At 52.7% G+C, this 23,454-nt stretch overlaps 2 protein-coding genes across 7 annotated transcripts in view; one reads left to right on the top strand and one right to left on the bottom strand.

Annotated features, from left to right (window-relative positions):
• ERCC1 (ERCC excision repair 1, endonuclease non-catalytic subunit) overlaps positions 1-20,288 on the top strand; it is a 34,109-nt gene extending 13,821 nt beyond the window's left edge. For 3 of the 6 annotated variants that reach the window (XM_047710046.1, XM_047710048.1, XM_047710047.1), the window contains 10 exons: positions 4,986-5,173; positions 5,629-5,740; positions 6,688-6,903; positions 10,637-10,740; positions 11,971-12,070; positions 13,244-13,320; positions 18,138-18,237; positions 19,487-19,558; positions 19,792-19,860; positions 20,182-20,288. In XM_047710046.1, coding sequence (XP_047566002.1) covers positions 4,986-5,173; positions 5,629-5,740; positions 6,688-6,903; positions 10,637-10,740; positions 11,971-12,070; positions 13,244-13,320; positions 18,138-18,237; positions 19,487-19,558; positions 19,792-19,860; positions 20,182-20,235 — 1,092 coding nt within the window. In that variant the 3' untranslated portion in view covers positions 20,236-20,288. Of the gene's footprint in view, positions 1-4,985; positions 5,174-5,228; positions 5,312-5,393; positions 5,426-5,627; positions 5,741-6,687; positions 6,904-10,636; positions 10,741-11,970; positions 12,071-13,243; positions 13,321-18,137; positions 18,238-19,486; positions 19,559-19,791; positions 19,861-20,181 lie in introns of those variants that run through there. The other 3 variants (XM_047710051.1, XM_047710049.1, XM_047710050.1) reach the window with 3 other exon arrangements.
• POLR1G (RNA polymerase I subunit G) lies at positions 20,121-22,752 on the bottom strand. Its single transcript, XM_047710045.1, has 3 exons — positions 22,684-22,752; positions 22,172-22,313; positions 20,121-21,832 (listed from the first exon to the last, which is right to left on the bottom strand). The coding sequence occupies exons 1-3, from the start codon at positions 22,703-22,705 to the stop codon at positions 20,479-20,481; spliced, it is 1,518 nt and encodes a 505-aa protein (XP_047566001.1). The 5' UTR covers positions 22,706-22,752; the 3' UTR covers positions 20,121-20,478.
• Between the last annotated feature and the right edge of the window lie 702 nt (positions 22,753-23,454).

Below are 23,454 nucleotides of genomic sequence, written 5' to 3'. Positions count from 1 at the left end.
AACTCAAAGTTAGGATTAGGGGCAGGTTTGGGGACTGGAGCCAGGGTCTGATTCGAGAAGCCACCCGGGGAACTGGAATTGCGGCTGGGATTTGAACTTGGAGCGTTTGGAAGGAGGGCGCGGAATCAGAGTGGGGACAGGTGAAACATTCGAGCTCGCCACTCTGGGAGTCGGGAAGCTTCCAAAGAAGGATCCGAAAGTTCTGTTAGGGAATCGAGTAGAAATCAAACTCGGAAATGATGTAGAACCGAGGGCAACTTTTCCGCACGCTAATGCCAACAGGCTCGGCGTTACATTAGCCGCAAGCGGCGGGGCCTTTGCCGCACTTCTGCCCGCAAAGAATCGAGTCGGAAGTAGCGAAGAGGCCGCCTGCGCGGGGTCTTGTCCCCCGGCGCGGGGCGCGGAGACTCTGGCAGAGCAGCTCCCCGCGCCCCTACACCCCAAATCCTCTTGCGGGGCGACATCGCCCCCTGGCGGAAAAGGCCCGAGTTGCAGGTTGGTTTGGCAATTCCATTCCACGAAGGGAGAAACTAAGTCCCACCCAGGCTGGTCTCTTTCTAGAATACAATCTCTTGCCCTTGGATTCAGGGACACATTTCCAAGGTCCTTCTCTGTGTCGCTGGGGACTCAGTTCCCTCATATGTCAAATGACCTGTCGAGACTTAAGGGGAAGATTATCGTGAGGCCTTAGCTCATAGTAAGTGCTCAACCTATTTCGATGGGACTCTAGTTGGTGGCAATATTTTTATTATTTATAGAGCTCCTCACCCTGTGACATTGTGTGCCCTCCTCCCGCATTACCTGCCTCACAGCGCCGTGCTTTTTCTTCTTCATAGCACAGGTTGCCCTCTGAAACTCTGATTCGTGTGCTTCCTTCTCGTGGTCTGTCTCAGGGACCTGGGCTGACTTGTTCACCACTGTGTCCCCAGTGCCTGGCACATAGTAGGTGCTCAGTATGTAGGGATTCAAGGGATGGGTGAACTGTCCATCTCGATACAGTTCCCTGTGGTCTTACTGAGTCCTCAGCAGTTACAGATGGGGAAACTGAGACCCCCAGCAGTGCAGTTGCTTGCTGTAGCGCTTGGCCTCTGCTCTCTAATCATTCACACAATACCCTGTTTGGTAGCCCCTTCTGGTTGCCAGGCGCTGGGGGGTGGAGCGTGGGGGCTGGGGAGTGGGTGAGTGGGGAGGGGTGCGGGAGGTGGGGCGGTAGGGTGAGGTGGGCAGGGACACGGTGATACAGCAGTGGCCACAACAGCTTCAGCCCCTGCTGTCCAGGACTTGGTTAGGGTTATTTTATTCTTATGACAAACTCATATCAAATATAGCACCTACCGTGTGCCAAGTATAGTTTTAGGCTCGTGACACGTAACTCATTCCATTCTCATAACACATCTACTATTGTTATTCCCATCTTATTTATTTTTAAGATTTTTAAAAAAATTTATTTGTCAGAGAGAAAGAGAGGAAGAGAGAACACACAAGCAGGCAGAGAGAGAAGCAGGCTCCCCACCGAGCAAGGAACTGGATGTGGCACTTGATCCCAGGACTCCAGGATCATGACCTGAGCCGAAGGCAGACACTTAACCGACTGAGCCATTGGGCAGGTGTCCCCCCCCCATCTTATTTATTTTTAAAGTTTATTTTATTTATTTATTTTTAAGTAATTGCTACACCCAACATGGGGCTCAAAGTCACCACCCAGAGATTGAGAGTCACTCACTCTACTGAGTGCATCAGCCAGGCGCCCCATCCCCATTTTAGAGATGAGCAAACTGATACGAACAGAGAAGCTGAGTGGCTGGCACAAGGTCACACAGCTAGTAGATGACCTTGGGGGAGAATTACACCCAGTGATGAGCATGCATAGGTAGGAGGGAGAATCATGGGGATGGTACGCTTCCTATCAGCCACGCAGAAGCCAGAGAGAGAGGACTGGTATCTTCTAACTTTGCAAGAAAAATAACTAGGAACCCGGAATCAGAGATTCCAATTGTGAGGACAAAATGAAGTTACCTTTGAGATGAGCCAGACTCAGAACATGACTATCCAGAAAGCTCTCTGAAAGCATTAGAAGTGAATGGACTCAAGCAAATAGTAAAATGAATTCTGAAGAAAGAAGGTTATAAAAAGTAACAGAATTGTTATAGGTTGACGCTTGTCCTCCAAAAAAGATGTATTGGAGTCCTAACCCCTGGTACTTCAGAATGTGACCTTATTTGGAAATAAGGTCTTTACAGAGATAATCAAGTTAAAATGAGGTCATTAGCATGGGCCCTAATCCAGTTTGACTGGTGTCTTTATAAACAGGGGAGTTTAGTCACAGAGACAGACACACACACAGAAAAGACCCTGACGCAGAGAGATGATGGCCATCTACAAGCCAAGAAACTCCTGAGGCTACCAGCAGTTGGGAGAAAGGCCTGGAACAGATCCTTTCCTGGTGCACTAGGAGGGGACACAGCCCCGCCAACACCTTGACTTTGAACCTGTAGCCTCCAGAACCGTGAGACAATTCATTTCTGTCACTTAAGCCACCCAGTTTTGGGTACTTTGTTACAGTTCTCCTAGGAGACTAATAAAAAATATATTTATGAATCAATTGTACAAATAAAAATTATTTATAAAAAACTTTTATAGTAGGCTCCTAACAAAAGCTGGAATTGTTGGAGAGATAGAGACAATCAGTATATTCAGGTATATGAAAAAGATGTCTTTTAATTAACCCATCAGTTGAGGCCCCTAGGATGGCTCAGTTAGTTAAGGGTCTGCCTTTGGCTCAGGTCATGATCCCAGGATGCTGGGATCAACCCCCCTGTGTCCGGCTCCCTGCTCAGCCCAGAGTCTGCTTCTCTCTCTGCCCCTCCCCTTTGCTTGTGCACTCTCTCACACTCTCTCTGTCTCAAATAAATAAATAAAATCTTTAAAAAAATGAAACCATCAATTCATTGAAATTCCAAGCTGCTAAAATCCATCTAGAAGAGAAAAGGTGTAAGAACAGTAAAGACAGATTTGAAACTGAACAGGGGGGGACTTGCCTGATGTGATCACAACATGCATTAAAATAAAATCATTAGGGGTGCCTGGGTGGCTCAGTGGGTTGAAGCCTCTGCCTTCGGCTCAGGTAGTGGTCCCAGGGTCCTGGGATCGAGCCCCGAGTTGGGCTCTCTGCTCGGCGGGGAGCCTGCTTCCCCCACCCTCTCTCTCTGCCTGCCTCTCTGCCTACTTGTGATCTCTGTCTGTCAAATAAATAAATAAAATCTTAAAAAAAATAAAATAAAATCATTAAACAGTACAGCATGGACGCAAGGAACAGATATAGAGATTAATAAAACTTAACAGAAATGTCAGAAATAGACATATATAGACATGTATATATGGGAATTTGGGTCATGATAAAGGTGAAATATCAAAATTGGGGAAAGGGGGGAGCCTGGGTGGCTCAGTGGGTTAAAGCCTCTGCCTTTGGCTCAGGTCATGATCTCAGGGTCCTGGGATGGAACCCCGAATCGGGTTCTCTGCTCGGCGGGAAGCCTGCTTCCCTCTCTCTCTCTCTGCCTGCCTCTCTGCCTACTTGTGATCTCTGTCTGTCAAATAAATAAATAAAATCTTAAAAAAAAATAAAATAAATGGTATTGGGACAGTTGGCTACATTCATCATAAATTCCTGCCATAGTGCATCTTCAAAATTAAGTCTTATATGGATTAAAGACAGAAACAAAATCGAGACTCTGAAAGTATTAAAAGTAATTACAGGATATTTTTATAACCTTGGGGGTATGGCAGGTCTCTTAAACAACACACCAAAAGCCAAAGTCAGCACCGAACAGACTGATAAACAGTTCTGAATAAACACTAAGAATTCTCTGTGACATAAATAAATAGTTAAAATACAAAGTACAAACTAGGAGGGGATACTTGGAATTAACTAAGAATTAGAATTAGATACTTGGAATTAACTAAGAATTAGAATCGGAATCCATAAAGTACTCCTACAAATTAAGACTAATAAAAAAAAAAAAGGCATACAACCCCATTAAAAAAATGGGCAAAGGATATGAGCAAGCAATTCACAGAAGACAAACTACATAAGACCAATAAACTCAACAAAAAGATGTTCTCTATCCTTAGTAACCGGAGAGCCGCAAGTTAGAACAGTGTGATGCTGTTCTTTCAGGAAATGACTAATACTAACTCATCAACTAGGTCTCTGCTCAGATGTCTCTTCCACAAGGAAGCCCTTCCCTACCCTGGGGCTCGGTTCGGTGGCCCCTTCTCTCCCCTCCCCTCCCGCGGGCGGTCCCCGGTCTCCCATCCCAGCCTTGCCCACTCCGGGCGGTCACTGGGAACTCAAGTGTGTCTCGCTCACTGGACTGGGAGCTCCAGGAGGACAGGAGGGAGCTGTGGTTGTCAGGGGTCACTGCTGAGTCACTAGCACTGCCCCGCACAGGGCCAGGAACAGAGGAGGCGCTCGGGAGTACGTGTGGAATGAACGAATAAATGAATGTGGAAACCGCGGCCAAGTCAATGGCCTAGAGCTGGGTTGTGAACCCAAGTCTGGACTGAGAGGAGGAACCTCTTTTTTTTTTTTTTTTTTTTTTTAAGGTTTTATTTATTTATTTAACACAGAGAGAAATCACAAGCAGGCGGTGGGGATGTGTGTGTGTGAAGCAGGCTCCTGGCTGAGCAGAGAGCCCGATGCGGGGCTCGATCCCATGACCCTGAGATCATGACCTGAGCCCAGGGCAGCGGCTTAACCCACTGAGCCACCCAAATGCGCCGGGGGGAACCTAATTTGATCTCCCGCCATTCCCCTCGAACCCACCCCGCCCCTCCACCCCACCCCACTCCACCCTCGCAGTGAATCCTGTCCGGAGCTCGAGCACAAGGAGGTGCCTCAAAAAGGCACCGAAACTGAACTTCTCGGCAACCGGAGACGTTCAGGTGGCTAGGTCAACCTCTCTCTCCAACCCAAACCTCCGCAGTCCTCCAGGACCATAGAGAGCTGCTCGGGGACAGCCCCTCTCGAAGCTCTACCCCTCTGGGGAACGGTGAGAGCGGGATCGGGGGCTAGAGAGGCCGGAAGTGCGGCGAGCCCGGGGACGCGCTGGCCGCGTCGGCGGTGGGAAGCCTCGGTCCCTCTCCGGTTTTTCACTCGCGGCTCCGGGGCAAGGTGAGTCCTCGCGGCGCTCGGACCGCCGGCTCGGTCGAGAGGGGCGGGGGGAGGGGGAGGCGATTGGTAGCCACAGGAGCCAATCAATCGTTGTAGTGTTTCAGAGAAGGACGAGATGGAGCTAGGGGAGGGTATCAGGTGCGAGCCCTGTGGGCGGGAAGGAGGGGACAGAGGCTGGACTGGACCAACGGAGGGCGGGGCGAATAGAAAGTGGGGACCGTGAGGGGCGGGGCTAATGGAACGCCTAGACTGGTAAGGGGCGGGGCGAGCTGAAGGTGGAGGCTCCCTGTGGGCAGGGCTTTAAAGAATCCGGGGCACTGGGTGTTTGGAACTTGACGCTGTGGAGCTCCGGGATTTTTGGGGTGGGGTGGCTGTGAGTGGGGGTTCCTGCTGGGAGGATGGGAAAGCAGGCCCTGGTGTCTCCCTCGCCCCCGCCGCCACGTCTTCATTTCCAGGCCCCAGAAGAACCTTGGGATGGACGAAGAGGGAGTGCGGCAGCCCTCTGGGCCACCCACGAGGAAGAAATTCTTCATACCGCTGGAGGAGGAGGAGGCCCCTCCTGCAGGGGTAGGACGAGGAGATGGGGAGAAGGCTGGGAGGCTGGGCGGGCGATTGAGAGGAATGAGGACAGGAACGGCACTGTGGCCACAGGTGTGGGTTAGGAAATGGGACCTGGGTCACCTTGGGAAAACACCTCTGCTCCGCAAGTCGCTTTCCCTCTCTGTAAAATGTCATGGTGATTCCAAGAGAGGGCTCCAGACAGGGACAGCGAACCGGCAAGCCCTGTTTTATGTGGCCGGCACCCTGGTTTGCAAAACATCAGTTTATTGCTGACGTTTGAGAATTGGAAGGCTTTGCAATTAAAAAGAAAGTCTGCGCTTTTGGCATGTTTTGGTAAATGGAAGGAGCTGACAACACTGAGATTGCATTCCTACGGGAAAACAATTGGCTGGTGCTGAGGACCGGCTGGTCACTAGGGGCTAGGAAGAAAAACAAAGTGGGCTAACGGTATAGGGGGTGTTGGGGGAAAGGTGCTACCTTACTTGAAGGGACTGCTTCTCTGAGGAGGTGACATCTCGCCGTGATCTGAAAGAGGTGAGGGAGTGAGCTATGTGAGAACATCTGGAGGCAGAAGGGACAGCCAGTGCAAAGGCCCAGGGAGTTCGAGGGCAGCAAGAAGGCCAGTGGGGCTAGACTAGAGAAAGCAAAGGGAAAGAGGTGAGAGGTGAGACCCTCCTGAGGCAAGGGGGCAGGGACAGATCGTTCAGAGTCTTGTGGGCTGTGGTGACAGCTTCGGCTTTTGCTCTGAGATGGGAGCCACCGAGGTCTCCAAGCAGAGTGTCATGAAATGACAGTGAACAGACTGTGGGGAGTAAGGGTGTCGGCAGGGAGCTGGTGAGGAGGTGACTGCGGGGGTCCAAGGGAGAGAAGACGGTTGCCAGGACCAGTGCAGAGGCTGAGGAGTGGGGAGAAGGGGCTCGATTTTGACTTTGACACTCCCCTTCCCTGCACAGGTCAAGCCCTTATTCAAATCCACCCGGAGCCTGCCCACCGTGGAGACCTCACCTCAGGCAGCCCCTCAGACATATGCTGAGTATGCCATCTCGGGACCTCAAGGAGGGGCTGGAGCGCCACAACCCCCGGGGCCTGAGCTCCTGGCAGGAGAGACTGCTAATCAGGCCCCCAAACCAGGGGCGAAATCCAGCAGCATCATTGTGAGCCCCCGCCAGGTAAGGAGGGGATGGAGAAGTGGGGGAAACTTGGGTTATGGGGCGGGGAGTTCTGGTGGGTAGTGGAAGGGAGGCTGAGCTCTGGCCACTGTGCTCCGGGCTGGGTCCCTCTTTCATTCATCCATTCAAGTACCATGTATGAGCTGAGGTTGCCCCGTGTCCTGTTGTTTGTTATGACAAAAATACCATAGGGTGGGTAGTTTAAACAGCAAACATTTATTTCTCAGAGTTCTGGAGCCTGGGAAGTCCAAGATCAAGGCCCTGGCAGATTCAGTGTCCAGGAAGTGTCCTGATTCATAGACTGCTGTCTTCTCAGTGTGTCCTCACACAGCAGAAGGGGCGAGGGAGCGCTCTGGGGCCCTAATCCCCTTCACGAGGGTTCCACCTTCATGACCAAATCGCCTCTCCTCACTTCCTAATACCATCACATCATGGGTTAGGATTTCCACATGTGAATTTGGGCGGGGGGGGGGCACAAAAGTTTATCTGTAACACTCTGACTCTTTGGGTGCGACCACGTTAGTGCAACTAAGTTTCCTGTCCCCCCCCCCCCCCACGGGTTTGTGCATTCATTCAAAAACTGTTTCTTTTTTCTTTCTTTTTTTTTTTTTTTTAGATTTTATTTATTTATTTGACAGAGATCATAGGTAGGCAGAGAGGCAGGCAGAGAGAGAGGAAGGAAAGCAGGCTCCCTGGGGCTCGAACCCAGGACCCTGGGATCAAGACCTGAGCCGAAGGCAGAGGCTTTAACCCACTGACCCACCCAGGCGTCCCCCAAAACTGTTTCTTGAACGCAGGCCCGAGTTCGCATCCTGCTCTGGCATACAGTAGCTGTGTGATCTTGAGTGAGTGACTTAACTCATCTGTGCCTTTGAAATGAGGTTTCGCCTGCCTGCTGTCCGCAGATATGTTCAGAGGTTGCCAGGTGCTCGTTCTAGGCCGGGGATAGAGTGATGGAAAGGCAGCGGGTGAGGGCTCTGCCGTTGGTGGAGGTCCCGTTCTGCAGAAGAGCGGCCACTTACAGAGATACTGGTAGGACCCGAGAATGTGAAAAGATGGGAATGTGAAAAGATGCGCAGTATTGTCTGCCGCCAGGGAAATGCAAATCAGGATCCCAGTGGGGTAGCAGCTTATGCCCTTGAGGATGGCTCTCATCAAGGGGCCATAGAAGGGTCTCCAGGCCAGGAAGGAACTGGAGCCCACATGGGCTGCTGGTGGGAATGCACAATTGTGCAGACACCTTGGAAAACAGTCTGGTAGTTCCTCAGACACTTAAGCGTAGAGTTACTGGGGTACCTGGCTGGCTCAGCTGGTGGACCTCAGGGTTGTAGGTTCAAGCCCCATGTTAAGTTTAATTACTTAGAAATATATATAATTTTTTTTAAAGATTTCATTTATCTATTTGACAGATCAAAAGTAGGCAGAAAGGCAGGCAGAGAGAGAGGGGGAAGCAGGCTCCCCGCTGAGCAGAGAGCCCGACGCAGGTCTCGATCCCAGGACCCTGAGATCATGACCTGAGCCGAAAACAAGAGTCAGATGCTTAACCAGCTGAGCCCACCCAGATGCCCCCCACAAAAATAAAATCTTGAAAAAAATAAGAGTTACTGTATGACCCAGGAAGTCTACTTCTAGGTAGATGTTCCAGAGAAAAGACAACATACATCTGTACAAAATCTGGGGCACAAGTGGTCCCCGCAGGTTTGTTTCGAATAGCCAAAAAGTGCAGACCACCCACACGGCTGTCGGCTGACATCTGGCTCCTTTCGCCTAGCATAAGACTTTCAGGTTCCTCCACGAGGAAGCGCAAGTCCGTGCTTCCTTCCTTCCCCTTCGCGGGCCCGAGGGTACCCCCACGTGTGGGGGCGCCGGGCCGGGGTTCTCCTCCCTCCACTGTTGGTACTTGTTGGTTATTCTGAAGATGCTGCCCTGAACGTTAGCGTTTGGGTTTTTCGGTAGATGTGGGTTTTCGGTTCTCTGGGGAATTTATGCAGGGGTGGACTTGCTGGGTCCTGGGGCGGCTCTAGAGTGAGCTTTTTTAGGAACTGCCAAACCATCTTCTCCAACACAGCATCGGTTTAGTTCCCGCCAGCAGTGGGCGGGCGTTCCAGCTTGCCCAGATCCTCACCGCCTTTCCTTGTCTGTCTTTTTGACCGTTTTGGCCATTCTTGTGAGTGTGAAGGGGACAAGGTGATCCAATTATTTATTTATTTATTTATTTATTTACGATTTTATTTATTTATTTGAGAGAGAGTGAGAGAGAGCATGAGAGGGGAGAAGGTTAGAGGGAGAAGCAGACTCCCCGAGGAGCAGAGAGCCCAATGCGGGACTCCATCTCAGAACTCCGGGATCACCACCTGAGCCGAAGGCAGTGGCTTAACCCACTGAGCCACCCAGGTGTCCAGTAATACTATTTATTTATTTATTTATTTATTTTTTAAAGATTCCGTCTATTTATTTGACAGAGATCACAAGTAGGCAGAGAAGCAGGCAGAGAGAGATAGGAGGAAGCAGACTCTCTGCTGAGCAGAGAGCCCGATGCGGGGCTCGATCCCAGGACCCTGGGATCATGACCTAAGCCGAAGGCAGAGGCTTTAACCCACTGAGCCACCCAGGCGCCCCCAGTAATACTTTTTATTTTTTTATTTTATTTTATTAAAAAAAAAAAAAATTTTTTTTTTTTTTAAAGATTTTATTTATTTATTTGACAGAGAGAGATCACAAGTAGATGGAGAGGCAGGCAGAGAGAGAGAGAGAGGGAAGCAGGCTCCCTGCTGAGCAGAGAGCCCGATGCGGGCCTCGATCCCAGGACCCTGAGATCATGACCTGAGCCGAAGGCAGCGGCTTAACCCACTGAGCCACCCAGGTGCCCCCCAGTAATACTTTTTTAAAAAAGTATTTTGTTTATTTGAGAGAGAGAGATCACGAGCAGCGGGGAGGGGTAGAGGGAGCCGGGAGCCCGATGGAGGGCTCGATCCCAGGACCCTGGGATCATGACCTGAGCCCAAGGCAGATGCTTAACTGACTGAGCCACCCAGATGGCACAAAGTAATCCTTTAAAAATGAAAATGGGGGACGCCTGGGTGGCTCAGTGGGTTAAGCCGCTGCCTTCGGCTCAGGTCATGATCTCAGGGTCCTGGGATCGAGTCCCGCATCGGGCTCTCTGCTCGGCAGGAAGTCTGCTTCCCTCTCTCTCTCTCTGCCTTCCTCTCCGTCTACTTGTGATCTCTCTCTGTCAAATAAATAAAATCTTAAAAAAAAAAAAAAGAAAATGGGATCCTGTCTCAGGTAGACATCCTAACTGGAGGAGGAGGGGGAGAGGGACATGTCCATGATCAGGCTCAGGTCTCTGGATGGTGGGGCTGTCCCCGAAGTGGGGCCTGTTGGAGGAGCAGGTGTGATGGCTGATGCTGAAGGCACTTGGAAGCAGTGAGGCAGACCTCCTGGAGGAAGTGTCCCACGGCCCCAGGACACACATGTGGGGCCAGGGGAGAGGGCTGAGCTAGAGAGACTCAGGGATCCTTTAGTTAAGGCTCAGGGCTGCGGGGAGGGGCCTAGGTCAGAGCCAGAGCACCAAGGACATTCAGGCTGAGGAGGTAGACTCTGGAGAGGAGGTCCACAGGCACAGGCAGAAAGAGGTGGGGAGGTGTTGACCGTGGTGGGGGAGGGGGCCCTGGGGTGGCAGTAGTCCCAGGGCTATTCCTGTTAATGGCTTTGGCCCTTCCTCCCTCCCCAGAGGGGCAACCCCGTGCTGAAGTTTGTGCGTAACGTGCCCTGGGAGTTTGGTGATGTGCTTCCCGACTACGTGCTGGGCCAGAGCACCTGTGCCCTGTTTCTCAGGTGAGCTCTGAGGGGCTGCCCACCTTCCAGGGAGGCCTGGGAGTGTACGCTCCAGTGTTTTGGACCGTTCACTGGGAGACGTTTGCATGTGGCCCTGTTGGCTTTGGGCCTCCATGGGACCTTGTATGGAAGGAAGAGGTCTTAGCCTGGAGGTGCCCAGAGTCAGAAGAGCTACAGGCCCAGACTGTGGGTCTGAGGGAGGAGGGGCTGGGGGCACGGGCTCCTCAGTCTGAGGGAGGACAGGGCTGGGGGGCCTTAGGCTCCTGGTTCTGAGGGAGGAGGGGGTTGGGGGCTTGGGCTCCTGGGTCTGAGGGAGGAGGAGACTGATGGCCTGGACTTCTGAGTCTGAGGGAGGAGGGGCTGGGGGCCTGGACTCCTGGGTCTGAGGGAGGAGGAGGCTGGGGGCTTAGGCTCCTGGGTCTGAGGGAGGAGAGGGCTGGAGGCCTTAGACTCCTGGGTCTGAAGGAGGAGGAGGCTGGGAGCCTGGGCTCCTGGGTCTGAGGGAGGAGAGAGCTGGAGGTCTTAAGCTCCTGGGTCTGAAAGAGGAGGAGGCTGGGGGCCTGGGCTCCTGGGTCTGAGAGAGGAGGAGGCTGGGGGCCTGGACTCCTGGGTCTGAGGGAGGAAGGGGTCAGGTCACTCATGTCCCAGACATCTAGGATGAGTTGATGAGAACCAGGATTTCTCTACCCTCTGCCCCTGTGAAGCCCATTCCCTCTCTACTCCCCGGGGTTCCTCTCCAGACAGAGCTCGAGGGGGAAGTGAAACTTCTAAGTTCCTGTCCTCCCTGCAAGGTGGGAGAGCTGGTGGCTGCTGGGCAGAGATGTCCCCTAGTTCCCTGGGTGGGAAAGCCACCCCTTCCCCCTGCCAGCCCCTTTTGAGGCCAAAGCAGACAGTCCCTGAGATGGGCCTGCCTCCCAAGATCAGCTGCAGTGTCCCCCAGTCCACGCTCTCTGAGCCCTGGTTTCCTATCCTCTACTCAAAGCCCAAGTCTCTTCCCTGCCTCCGTGAGGAACCTGGGGTCTGTCCCTCCAGGGAGCCAGAGCCAGGCAGCCCTCGCTGTGAACCCCACTGTGCCCCTGCCTTGCTGAGTGAGCTGAGCCACGTCACTTCTCTGAGCCTCAGATCCCTGTGTTGCCCACACCCTCTGCCTGCCAGCGAGAGTGAACAAGGGCTCCTGGGGTCTCAGGGAGACTGAGGCCTCCCAATCCCTCCCTCTCCCTTGCCCCCCAGCCTCCGCTACCACAACCTCCACCCAGACTACATCCACGAGCGGCTGCAGAGCCTGGGGAAGAGCTTCGCCCTGCGGGTCCTGCTCGTCCAGGTAGACGTGGTAAGCAGTGGTCACTTCCCTACCGGCCTCATTGGCCCCGTCTGTGAAGTGGGGCGCGTTGGGCCTCACGGCCGCCAAGTGGACTGTTGAATCCTGAGGGAAGATGCAAGCTGAAACCTCAGTGAGGAACCACCTCTCACATCTAGGATTGACACCCTATATTGGCAAGGGGGGTCGGAGGGTAAAATCATCCGTCTCCTCCTTCCCCATCCCACTTCGGCAGAGCCCAGCCTTCTGCCGCCTGAATGTGTCTTGAATCGGTGTCATCCTCTCATCCAGGGGCTTGGCTCCAGCCTCTTTCCTTGTCTCATGGCCTCTAACCTCAGTGCCTCCCCTCCTTACCGCAGCCAGAGGAGTTTCCCTAAAGCACAGATCTGTCTAGATCTCTCCGTGGCTCTCCAGTGCCGTCCATGGCCCGTGAGGCCCTGTGTGCCCGCCCCCCATGCCCCACACTCTGGGTTCATTTCTTTTCTTTTCTTTTTTTTCTTTTGAGATTTTATTTACTTATTTGACAGGGAGAGAGATCACAAGTAGGCAGAGAGGCAGGCAGAGAGAGAGGGAGAAGCAGGCTCCCTGCTGAGCAGAGAGCCCGAAGCAGGGCTCGATCCCAGGACCCTGAGATCATGACCTGAGCCGAAGGCAGAGGCTTAACCCACTGAGCCACCCAGCCTCCCCTTTGGGTTCATTTCTAAGCTTCCGTGTGGTTACCCCTTTACATTATTCTCACCTACTATGTGAATCATAACTCCTCAAGCCCTCTTTCCCCTCCCATCCTTTGGACAAGCTGTTCTCTGTGGAATTCCATTTTTGCTCTCCTTTGCCTCCTTCGCACCTCTTCATCCCCCTTCAGGTCTCAGCTCAGATGTCCCTTCCTCCAGGAAGCTCTCCCTGATCCCCTGGGCAGGTCAGATGCTCCTACTCTCCCATCCCAGTCCTGGCCACTGTGGCTCATCAATGTGCGGGGACAGTTTATCTGCCTCATCAGACTGTGAGCCCGAGAGGGCAGAGCCTGGGCCGTGTTGGTTGCTGTGGGGTCGCGGCACTGCCCAGCCCAGTCAGCTTAGCGCGTGTCAGTCGAGTGGAAGGTGCTTGGCATCCTAACCTACTGTGTTTTCAAGACTGTAATTCCTGCTTTCTACCAGATTTCTCATTCTGACTTTCTTTTCCACCCAGAAAGATCCTCAGCAGGCCCTCAAGGAGCTGGCCAAGATGTGCATCCTGGCTGACTGTACCCTAGTCCTTGCCTGGAGGTGAGACCGAGGCTCCCCACCCAGGTCAGGCTCCATCCCGAGAGTCAGTCCACCCCAGCCCCGCCCAGACCTTTCCTTCTCCTGCCATGAACTCCCCGTATGAGCCTGGTCCAGGCACTGCCTCCCTCTGGGCCTCAATGTCTTCATCTTTAAAATAGGGTCTTAATATCTTAGAGGGCCATGGTCACCAAAACAGGTGACCTGGGTCAGATTGCCAGAACCATACTAGGCACTGATGAGTTAGATATAAAGTCTGTCTGAATAACTGATTCCACATCTGGGTTTCTAAAGACTATTTAGATTGGCTAATTTCTCTCTCTTTTTTTTAAAAGATTTTATTTATTTGACAGACAGAGATCACAAATAGGCAGAGAGACAGGCAGAGACAGAGGAGGAAGCAGGCTCCCTGCTGAGCACAGAGCCTGATGCGGGGCTCCATCCCAGGACCCCGGGATCATGACCTGAGTCGAAAGCAGAGGCTTTAACCCACTGAGCCACCCAGGTGCCCTTAGATTGGCTAATTTCTAATTGGGAAAAAGATATCCCTTCCTCACACCATAAAGAAAAATTAGATCCTGACAAATTAGAGACATTAAAACAAACCAAACAACGTGTTAGAAGAAATCTTATAGGAGAATGTTTTTTGTAATCTTGGGGTAGGAAAAGTTTTGGGTCTAAGCAAGACCCAAAACCCCAAAGCCATAAAGGAAAAAGTTTGGCTGATTTGAGAATATTAAAACTTTAAAACTTCTGGGGCGCCTGGGTGGCTCAGTGGGTTAAGCCGCTGCCTTCGGCTCAGGTCATGATCCCAGGTCCTGGGTTCGAGCCCCGCGTCGGGCTTTCTGCTCAGTGGGGAGCCTGCTTCCTCCTCTCTCTCTGCCTGCCTCTCTGCCTGCTTGTGATCTCTCTCTGTCAAATAAATAAATAAAATCTTAAAAGAAAAAAAAAACAAAAAACCTAGTGGTTAAAAACTAATGTATTAAAAAAAAACTTTAAAACTTCTGGATAGTCGGGGCGCCTGGGTGGCTCAGCGGGTTAGAGCCTCTGCCTTCGGCTTGGGTCATGGTCCCGGGGTTCTGGGATGGAGCCCCACATCGGGCTCTCTGCTCAGCGGGGAGCCTGCTTCCTCCTCTCTCTTTGCCTACTTCTCTGCCTACTTGTGATCTCTGTCTGTCAAATAAATAAATAAAATCTTTAAAAAAAAAAAAAAACTTCTGGATAGTAAGAGACTGTAAATAAAGTTAAAAGCCAAGTGACAAATTACAAAAAAGTACTTGCTGTGCACATATATATATACACGTATACAATGTGTATATATATGTATAAAATAAATATTTAACATCTCTAGTTTATGTATGTACATATGTTATATTTATACAGTGTTAATACACTTAAATATTTATACTTACATGCATATATTTAAACATTTATTATATATTTGTATGTGGAAAGAAATTTCCAGAAGTCAGTAAGAGCCCAAATAAGCGTCTAATTCAGGTTGCCAAAACACATGAAAAAAATACCAACTTTATTGTTTATTAGGAAAAAAATAAATTTTATTTTATTCTATTTTTTTAAGATTTTATTTGAGAGAGTGAGAGGGAGCACGTGTGGTGGGGGAGGGGCAGAGGCAGAGGAAGAAGCAGACCCCCTGCTGAGCAGGGAGCCCGATGTGGGGCTCGATCCCAGGACGCTCGGACGATGACCTGAGCCGAAGGCGGACGCTGAACCGACTGAGCCACCCAGGCACCTGAAAAAAGCTGCTTTTTAAAAATGAGGTGCCATTTTCCCCTCATAAATCTGGTGAAAACGTCTCAGATGGATAGCATGAAACGGGCACCTGCATGTTTGGTTGGCGGGAGACTTGATTGGCTATTAACATGAAATAGACGCAGCTCTTCAACGCAGACATTCCCACACCAGGATGAGCCTTGCGCGCATGTGCAAGTGTGCATCTGCGATGACGCGGGCCATCAGTGCAGCTTCCGTGGTGAGAACCGGACAGCACTGTATTTTTATTTATGGGCAGAAGGAAGGAAAGGGAGCCGTGTTTTGGAACAGACACGTATGCGGATAAACTAGAAAGGGCTACAATGGGCTCCAGGCCTTGGACAGCGGTGACCTCTGGGGAGGGGATTCCAGGGTCCTGGGATCGAGCCCCCCATCGGGCTCCTTGCTCAGCGGAGAGCCTGCTTCTCCCTGTCCCCCTACCCCAGTTGTTTTCTCTCTCAAATAAATAAGTCTTTAAAAAACATAGAACAAAGATGCTCCTTGTGCTTTTTTTTTTTTTTTTAAGATTTTATTTATTTGACAGAGATCACAAGTAAGCAGAGAGGCAGGCAGAGAGAGGAGCAAGCAGGCTCCCTGCTGAGGAGGGAACCGGATGCAGAGCTCGATCCCAGGATCCTGAGATCAGGACCTGAACCGGAGGCAGAGGCTTTAACCCACTGAGCCACCCAGGCGCCCCATCCTTGTCCTCTTTTCTCTGAGGAAGGTACAAGGGTCTCCTGAGCTCTGTGCCGGAAACCAGTGTGCAGAGACCGTAGAAGTTTCCTCTTACCTCACAGAAACCTTTCCAGATTGGCTTCTCTCACTTAGCAATACGCTTCTAAGGTTCCTCCAGGCCTTCTTGTGATTTGGAAGCTCACTTCTTACTGCTCAATAATATCCCATTGTCTGGATGCACATTCTTTCCCAGCTGTGTAATGTTCTGTCAGGCAGATGGGCCAGGTCATGACCTTGAACTCACGACCCCAGAGATCAAGAGTTGCATACTCTACCAACTGAGCCAGCCAGGCGCCCCCAAGTTAGTTGTATATTAAAAGCAATTGTAAACATTACTCTATTTTGTGGGAAGTAGCGTCACGTCACATAAAGTTAAAGGTGCTGTTTCTTAGCCAGCTGTGTCATTTTGGGCAAGTGACCCCACCCCGCTGGTCCATGTTTTCTCCTCTGTATAATGGTTTGAAAATATTAAGTGCCATATAGGAGCTTTGGGGTGGGGGTGGGGGGTTCTGGAAGCTTCTGACCATAATGAGTTAGAGCAGTGCCTGGCATGCATCTAGACTCCCATGATGGCGAATGTTTACTGTGTCTTTACATGCAAATCATGGAATATTTTGCAACCATTAAATAAAAGAGGCGAGGGTGCCTGGGTGGCTCAGTGGGTTAAGCCTCTGCCTTCGGCTCAGGTCATGATCTCAGGGTCCTGGGATCGAGGCCTGCATCGGGCTCTTTGCTCAGCGGGGAGCCTGCTTTCTCCTCTCTCTCTCTATGCCTGCCTCTCTGCATACTTGTGATCTCTCTCTCTGTTTCAAATAAATAAATAAAATCTTAAAAAAAAAATAAATAAAAGAGGCGAAGTTCCTTCTGCTGACAGGGGAAGACATCCTGCTTATATTGCAGAGTGCGAAAAAGAAAGCAAATTCTAGGACGTGACACAATGTGGTAACGTGAGGGTCCCGAACAAATTATTAAAGACTGTAACAGGAGGGGCGCCTGGGTGGCTCAGTGGGTTAAAGCTTCCGCCTTCGGCTCAGGTCATGATCTCAGGGTCCTGGGATTGAGCCGCATTGGGCTCCCTGCTCAGCAGAGAGCCTGCTTCCCCCTCTGTCTGCCTGCCTCTCTGCCTACTTGTGATCCCTGTCTATCAAATAATAAATAAAAATCTTAAAAAAAAAAAAAGAACTGTAACAGGGTCGCCTGGGTGGCTCAGTGGGTTGAGCCTCTGCCTTTGGCTCATGTCATGATCTCAGGGTCCTGAGATCGAGCCCCGAGTCGGACTCTCTGCTCGGCGGGGAGCCTGCTTCCCCCTCTCTCTCTGCCTGCCTCTCTGCCTACTTGTGATCTCTCTCTCTCTGTCAAATAAATAAATAAAATATTAAAATAAAAGAACCGTTAACAATAATCCTGCTGAAGAGAAAAGCCGCAACGCCCGTCTAATGGGAAAAAAAGAATTAGAAAAATGAAGGTTTCTTTTGAGAATATGAACCATCACTTAATTAAAAAAAAGAAAAGAAATAAAAAAAAATTGCTCTTTACCTTTGCTGAGGCCTTGACCCTGAATCCTTTATTTACTTCCACTCAACTCAGTCTTCGCAGGCTCCCCGAACAAAAAAAGGCAGTTTCTTCCCAGAGCCAATAAACTTGAGTTACTTTCTTCTGCACACAAATAGAGCCTTGTGAAGATTTGCTTAGGTCGCCTACCTTTGAAGCAGTTGGTTACAGGTCAGAGGAACCCGTGCCTGATGTGAAAATTGTGATTCTCAGGTCATGTTAGCGGCTATAGTAAGATTCGGCCGCCAGCTCGCCCGCAGCCTTCCTCTTGAAGGCTGGCTACATTAAAAACTGGCAGTGGGGACTAAAGGCCTCCTGAATTGGTCTTCCTGGGGCTGGGAAGAGAGTAACAGTGTTTGTGGTTTTTTCTCCCTCTCAAACTCCACATACCCGCTTCCCTTCCAGAATAGCTCATGTTTCTTAAACGGGTCTCTGAGCGCTTGAAGCCGTGGCTCCTATAATTGTCGCAATTCTGCCATCCACTCCACTTTACAGATGAGGAGACTGAGGCCCAGAGAGAGAAAATCACTGGCCCCAGGGTCACTCAAGTGGGCAGGAGCAACCTGAATCCAGCGGGTCGGGCTCCCAGGCTCAGCCCCTAAGCTCAGCCCCTTAGTGCGCCTGGCTGGGGTTGTCGCCAGGGAACATTTAGAGGAGGAAAGTTTGTTTTTTTTCCTCTGTATTAGTTAGCATCAAAATGAACATAATGAACCTAAAACATGCCCCCCTCCCCCTGGCTGACCCAAATGTTCTCACCCCAGCCCCGAGGAGGCCGGGCGCTACCTGGAGACCTACAAGGCCTATGAGCAGAAGCCGGCGGACCTCCTGATGGAGAAGCTGGAGCAGGACTTCGTCTCCCGGGTGAGGCCACGGCACCTCCTTTCCCGGGCCTCCCCCAGCTCCTTCCCAGGGCTCAAACCTTACCTCTTCTCCCCATCCCACTCTCAGCTCCTTCTCCCCTTTCTCACTCACACAGCGGCTAGAGGGGTCTTCTTTAAGCACAAACTTGATTCTGCCTTCCCCAGCTCAGAACCCTCCCATGGCTCCCCAGTGCCTTCAGGGTACGCCTGGCCTCCTCACAAGGCCCTGCCTATAATGCCCAGCAGCCCCATCTGCCCCTGGTGTCGCATTCTGTCACTTCTCCCAGATGTGGCTCACTCCTCTAAGCTTGTGACCTTCTGTTCCCTCTGCCTGCCTACCTGCCTAATCCCATCTTTCCCATCTCAGCTTTGATGCCTCCTTCTCCAGGAAGCCCTCCCTGATCCCTTGGCCAGGTCAAGTGCCCCTTTTGGGGTCTCCCCGCCAAGCCCTCCCTGTGTGGGTCACCACTATCAGGAGCTGCTGTGTCTCCCACACTGGACTGGGAACCCCAGGAGGGCCAGGCTGGCTCGGTCTCGGCTGTGTCCCCAGCACACGCAGCACTCAGTTGGCGCTCAGGGAGTACTGGCTGAATGAATTACTTAACCTGGGCTCCAATGACTGAATAATGGTGGACATCCACTGCCACCGCTGAGGTGGGGAATCTTAGGGCCCCCCACTTGCCTGAAAAGAGGCCCAGAGGGGTCAATTCCCATGTCCAGGCCTCACAGGGAGCAAGCAGTGGGCTGTGGTTTTGAACTCACATGGGACTTCAGAGTCTGTAGTCTTCCCCTGGGCAGAATGAACTCGAGATAAATGGTATTTATCTTCTTATGATGGGACTGACACCCTCTTACCTGGGCGGGGACCACTCTGAGATTAACTTACATTTTTAAAATTTTTTAAAGTTTATTATTTTTTTAAAGATTTTATTTGTGAGAGCATGGCGTGGGGGTGGGGGGGAGGAGGAGCAGAGGCAGAAGGAGAGGGAGAAGCAGGCCCTGCACTGAGCAGGGGGGCCCGACACAGGGCTCGATGCCAGGAGCCTGAGCTGAAGGTAGACACGTAACAGACTGAGCTACTCAGGTAACCCACTGAGATGAACTTTTTAATCAAAGAAAAAGGCATTTAGTTGAATGCCTCCTGCATGCAGGGTGTCCGGGGACACAGTGGTGACCCAGCACTGCCCCCCACAGGCTCCCTCTCACGGTCATTTCTTCTAGCGATGCATCTCTGCCTCTTTCCCTTCCAGGTCACTGAATGCCTGACCACTGTGAAGTCAGTCAATAAAACAGACAGCCAGACCCTCCTGACTACTTTTGGGGTAAGGAATGACTCCCTCGTCCCAATGGGCATTCTGACCCCTTTGCCTTTTCAAGGACCGCCCCCCACAACTGTTTCCTTCCACTGCTCTGCCCCCTTCCCCCCATCCTTCCTGCCTCCCCTGCCCTCGCACAGGACCTCAGCTCCTTCCTGGGATCTCTGAGACCTCCGATCAGCAGGTATAGGGTAGTCTCGTGCTCCCCATCTCTGACCCTTTGCTCCCATCTTCCTCAGTCTCTGGAACAGCTCATGGCCGCATCGCGGGAAGATCTGGCTTTGTGCCCGGGCCTGGGACCCCAGAAGGTAAGAGCTGTGGGAATGGGCTTGAGAGGCCGAGGCAGGAGACAGCTCCAAATTAAAGGGACCTCAGATGCCAAAGCTCTAAGATTTCAGAAGGCTCACAGTGCTTCTCCTATAGCTGGGGAAAACCGAGGCCCAGAGAGGGTGGGGACCAGCCCAAACTCACACAGCCAGTCTGGGACAAACTCAAGATCTGGCTCTCTCACTCCTAGTCCCCAGAGGCCCCTCCAGCTGAGAGGGAAAGAAACAAAGCCCACTCCAGATGCAGCAAACAAATGGCTCATTTAATGACAGGCTCCTCGTTTCTTTCTTGCTCTCACCCAGGCCCGGAGGGTGTTTGACGTCCTGCATGAGCCCTTCCTGAAAGTGCCCCGATGACCCCAGCTTCGAAGGAGGCCCTTGGTGTAACAATAAAGCATTTTCCTGGCCCAGGCTGCTGCTGGTGTGCTGGGGCAGTCACCCGGGGCGGGGAGGAGGCCAGGGTCCTCTGTGCTCGCTCTCTGCTGGTCCAGGTGGTCACCTCCAGCTTTTCTTAACGGTGGCCCTCAGTTTCCCAGGAGGAGACTACATGGGATCCTGCTGTAGCTTCTTCTGCTTCTTCTCCCGTCCTGCGGGAGCCGCCTACCCGGACTCTGGATGCAGCGGCGGTCTGGGCATCTCCTCTTGGGCCGCCATCTCCGGCACCCCACTTTCCCGGCCCCGCTTCTTCCTCTTCTTGGTGGATGCTGGATCTGCCCTGGCCTCGGGCTCCCCCTCGCTCAGCAGCTCCAGCTCCAACACCTCAGCCTGGGGGGCGCTCATCTCAGCCCTTGGCTCCATCGCTTTGTGGCCACGTTCTTTCTTCTTCTTCTCGGTGGCTGCTAGGGCTGTTTGCAGCTCGAGGTCCCCAGGCGGCTCAGGCTCCATCTGAGACTCCCCTGGCTCCCCCGTCACGTTTGGCCATTTTTCTTTCTTTCTCCTCTTTCTGGTGGACGCCGGAGCAGCCTCAGACTCAGGCTCAACTTCATGTGGTAGTTCGGGCTCCATTATCTCCCCTGGGAGCACCAGAGGGCCCATCTCCAGCTCTGTCGCCTCGGTTGAAGGCTCCATCATGACTTTGTACCCCTTTTCTTTCTTCTTCTTCTTCTTCGAGGAGAGCAATGGGATGGCTTCCTCTTGGGGCTCCACCTTCAGCGGGAGCAGAGCCTCGGCTGGCATCCCTTCCCCTGGCTCCCAGCCTTCCGTCCCCTTCTGCCTCTTCTTCTTCCTGGTGGGAGACAAGACCATCTCTTCCAGAGGCTCCTTTTTAATTGTGCGTTCCAGCTCCACTGTCTTTTCTTCAGGCGTTGGCTTCTGTTCTTCTGGTTCATCTGTTTCTGCCCCTTGGGGCTTCTTTTTCTTCTTCTTCTTGGTGGTGGTGGACGGGAACAGTGCTCCCGGGGGCTCCGATGTCTCAGCCGTGGGCTCTGCTGCCATGGGCTCCATCACTACTGGTTCCCTCAGCTCCTGCTTTTTTTCCTTCTTCCCCACGTCCCCATCTGGAGACCCTAAAACTGTGTCCACCTCCAGGGCCCCAAGCCCATTAACCGCCTCCTGGGGAACTAAGGCTTCTGGTGTATGTCTCTTCTTCTTCCTCTTCCTTGAGGCTGCCGACTTCAGTGCCAAGATGGACCCAGGCCCTGTTACTGGTAGGCTGCCTCCAAAGGCACAGAACCGAGGCCTCAGGCCAGGGGGTATCTGTGGCGGGGGGCTTGCTGGGATGGGCTGCAGCAGGGTCCCGGATGGGGATTCTTGGGGACCGTCAAAGATCCTTAGGCTGCCCTGGGGGGCTGGGGCACAGGTGAGTCCCCCTCCAGCCTCCCCTGAGGGAGCCAGCAGGATTGCTTCTCCAGCCTGGGGGCCGCTGCTTCTGAGGACCCGGTAGCGGTGCCGCTTGCCTGCCAACTTACCCTTCACAATCTGAGAGCCCGAGAGAGGCACCAGCCGGCCATTGAGGCTGAAAGGAGAAAGGGGAAGGCAGAAGTTTTATCAGATTGTTTTGGTGAATGGGAGGAAAGGAGCTGAGAAACAGCACTAAAAAAAAAAAAAAGAAAAGAAATTTTATTCATTTGAGAGAGGAAGCACCAGCATGGGAGAGGGAGAAGCCAACTCCGAGAGCGATGCAGGGCTTGATCCCAGGACCCTGAGATCATGACCTGAGCCAAAATCAGATGCTTAACCAACTGAACTGCCCAGGTGCCCTGAGTGCCTTTGGAAAGCCCCTCTAAACTTCCCCCTTGTTCAGCCACTGGGGTGGGGGGTGGGTATTCCCAGGAGGTGGCCAGGGACCACTCACCAGTCTGGGGCGAAGTCTACAGGAGCCTGGATAAGCCACAGTTCCGTATCTGGGTCCCTTAACACCTCCAGAGAGAAACGAGTGGGCTCTGAAGCTGGGGATGTCGCGGTAAAGTTGGGGGGACAGGAGAACGGAGCAGCACCTGCAGAAGAGGAAACGGGGTCTGCCATCACTTCCCCGCGGATCCAATCCTCCAGGGTGCCCACTGGCCGTTGGGTCCCAGCCTCCTGAGCGCCTCAATCCCCCCCACCCGGTTTCCTCTCTCCTGCCTGTCCCCCAGAGGCACCCCTATCTCCACTGAGCCAATTCCTGGAGGCGTCCTTCCCTCCACCGGTAGGTTCCCCAACCCCATACCCTCCCTCAGTCCGAAGTATCTCCCGAAGGGCGGGAGATACTCTCTCCGGAGGTCCTGTTTCTGGGATGTCCCTTTTTCCGTCCGAACGCCCCCGGCGCCCCTTTCTCCTCCCGGCAGCCAGCTCTGCACCCCGCCGGCCGGTCCTGATGCAACTCACCGCCGGACGGGGTGCCCGCCATCCCGGGACCCGTGCCTTCCTCAGACCCATCCGCCGAGAGCCACCCGAGTGGCGCAGCTGACCACGTGAACCAGGGGGCGGGGCTTTACCCGGGAGCGCCCAAGAGGTGCGGGAGCACGGGGGTGTCGCTCGGGGCCCGCTCGCTCTACGAGCAGAATGGGAGGAGTTTCCGCTTGTACACAGCAGACAACAGAAGAAGACGTCTTTTCCCGAAACTTTCTCCCCCATGGAGCTGATTAGCTGCTTGGCGGGTGTTTGCGCCTCGCCGGTCCTGGCGGGTATCCCCCCCCAATCTCTCATATTATTTGCTCCAACGTCGTCTTAAAGGGGCGGCCCGCTGGTAGCTCCTAACTCTTAAAGAGACAGGAAGCTCGATTGGTGTGAGATTCTGAAAGAGACAGGTAAGAGTCTAGCTAGGTTGGCAGGGCCGTGCTTTTAGTTTTACAGCCCCTTTCTGGGAGGCTCAGATGCCTGCGAAATTCGGGACTTGGGTGGGACAAGTGGGAAAATGGAGAAACGGGATAATTCCTCCGGAGAGCGTGATGTACCAGCTTAGGGGCGGGGCTTCTGAACTCCTAGGGAGCGGGAAATGTAGAGGGAGGAGCCTGTGCGCCTCGGGGCGGGGCCTCTAGACTCCTAAGCTAAACACGCGTGGGGCGGTGCGGGGTAGGGGGCGGGCTTTGTGGACCAAATGAGACATATAGATGCCACCGAGGACTTAGTCTAGTGCGTGGGGGACATTCCCGAAGG

This window comes from Lutra lutra, chromosome 17 (assembly GCF_902655055.1).
Source record: "Lutra lutra chromosome 17, mLutLut1.2, whole genome shotgun sequence".
In the NCBI taxonomy this organism is placed as follows: Eukaryota; Metazoa; Chordata; class Mammalia; order Carnivora; family Mustelidae; genus Lutra; species Lutra lutra.
This window is presented reverse-complemented; position numbering and strand designations above follow the sequence as displayed.

Coding starts and splice junctions, on each gene's coding strand:
- POLR1G (XM_047710045.1), bottom strand. CDS start 22,705: ATGGCGGGCACCCCGTCCGGCG. Junction 22,314..22,683: donor GGCGGGCACCCCGTCCGGCG/GTGAGTTGCATC, acceptor CCTCTTCTGCAG/GTGCTGCTCCGTTCTCCTGT. Junction 21,833..22,171: donor GTAGACTTCGCCCCAGACTG/GTGAGTGGTCCC, acceptor TTCTCCTTTCAG/CCTCAATGGCCGGCTGGTGC.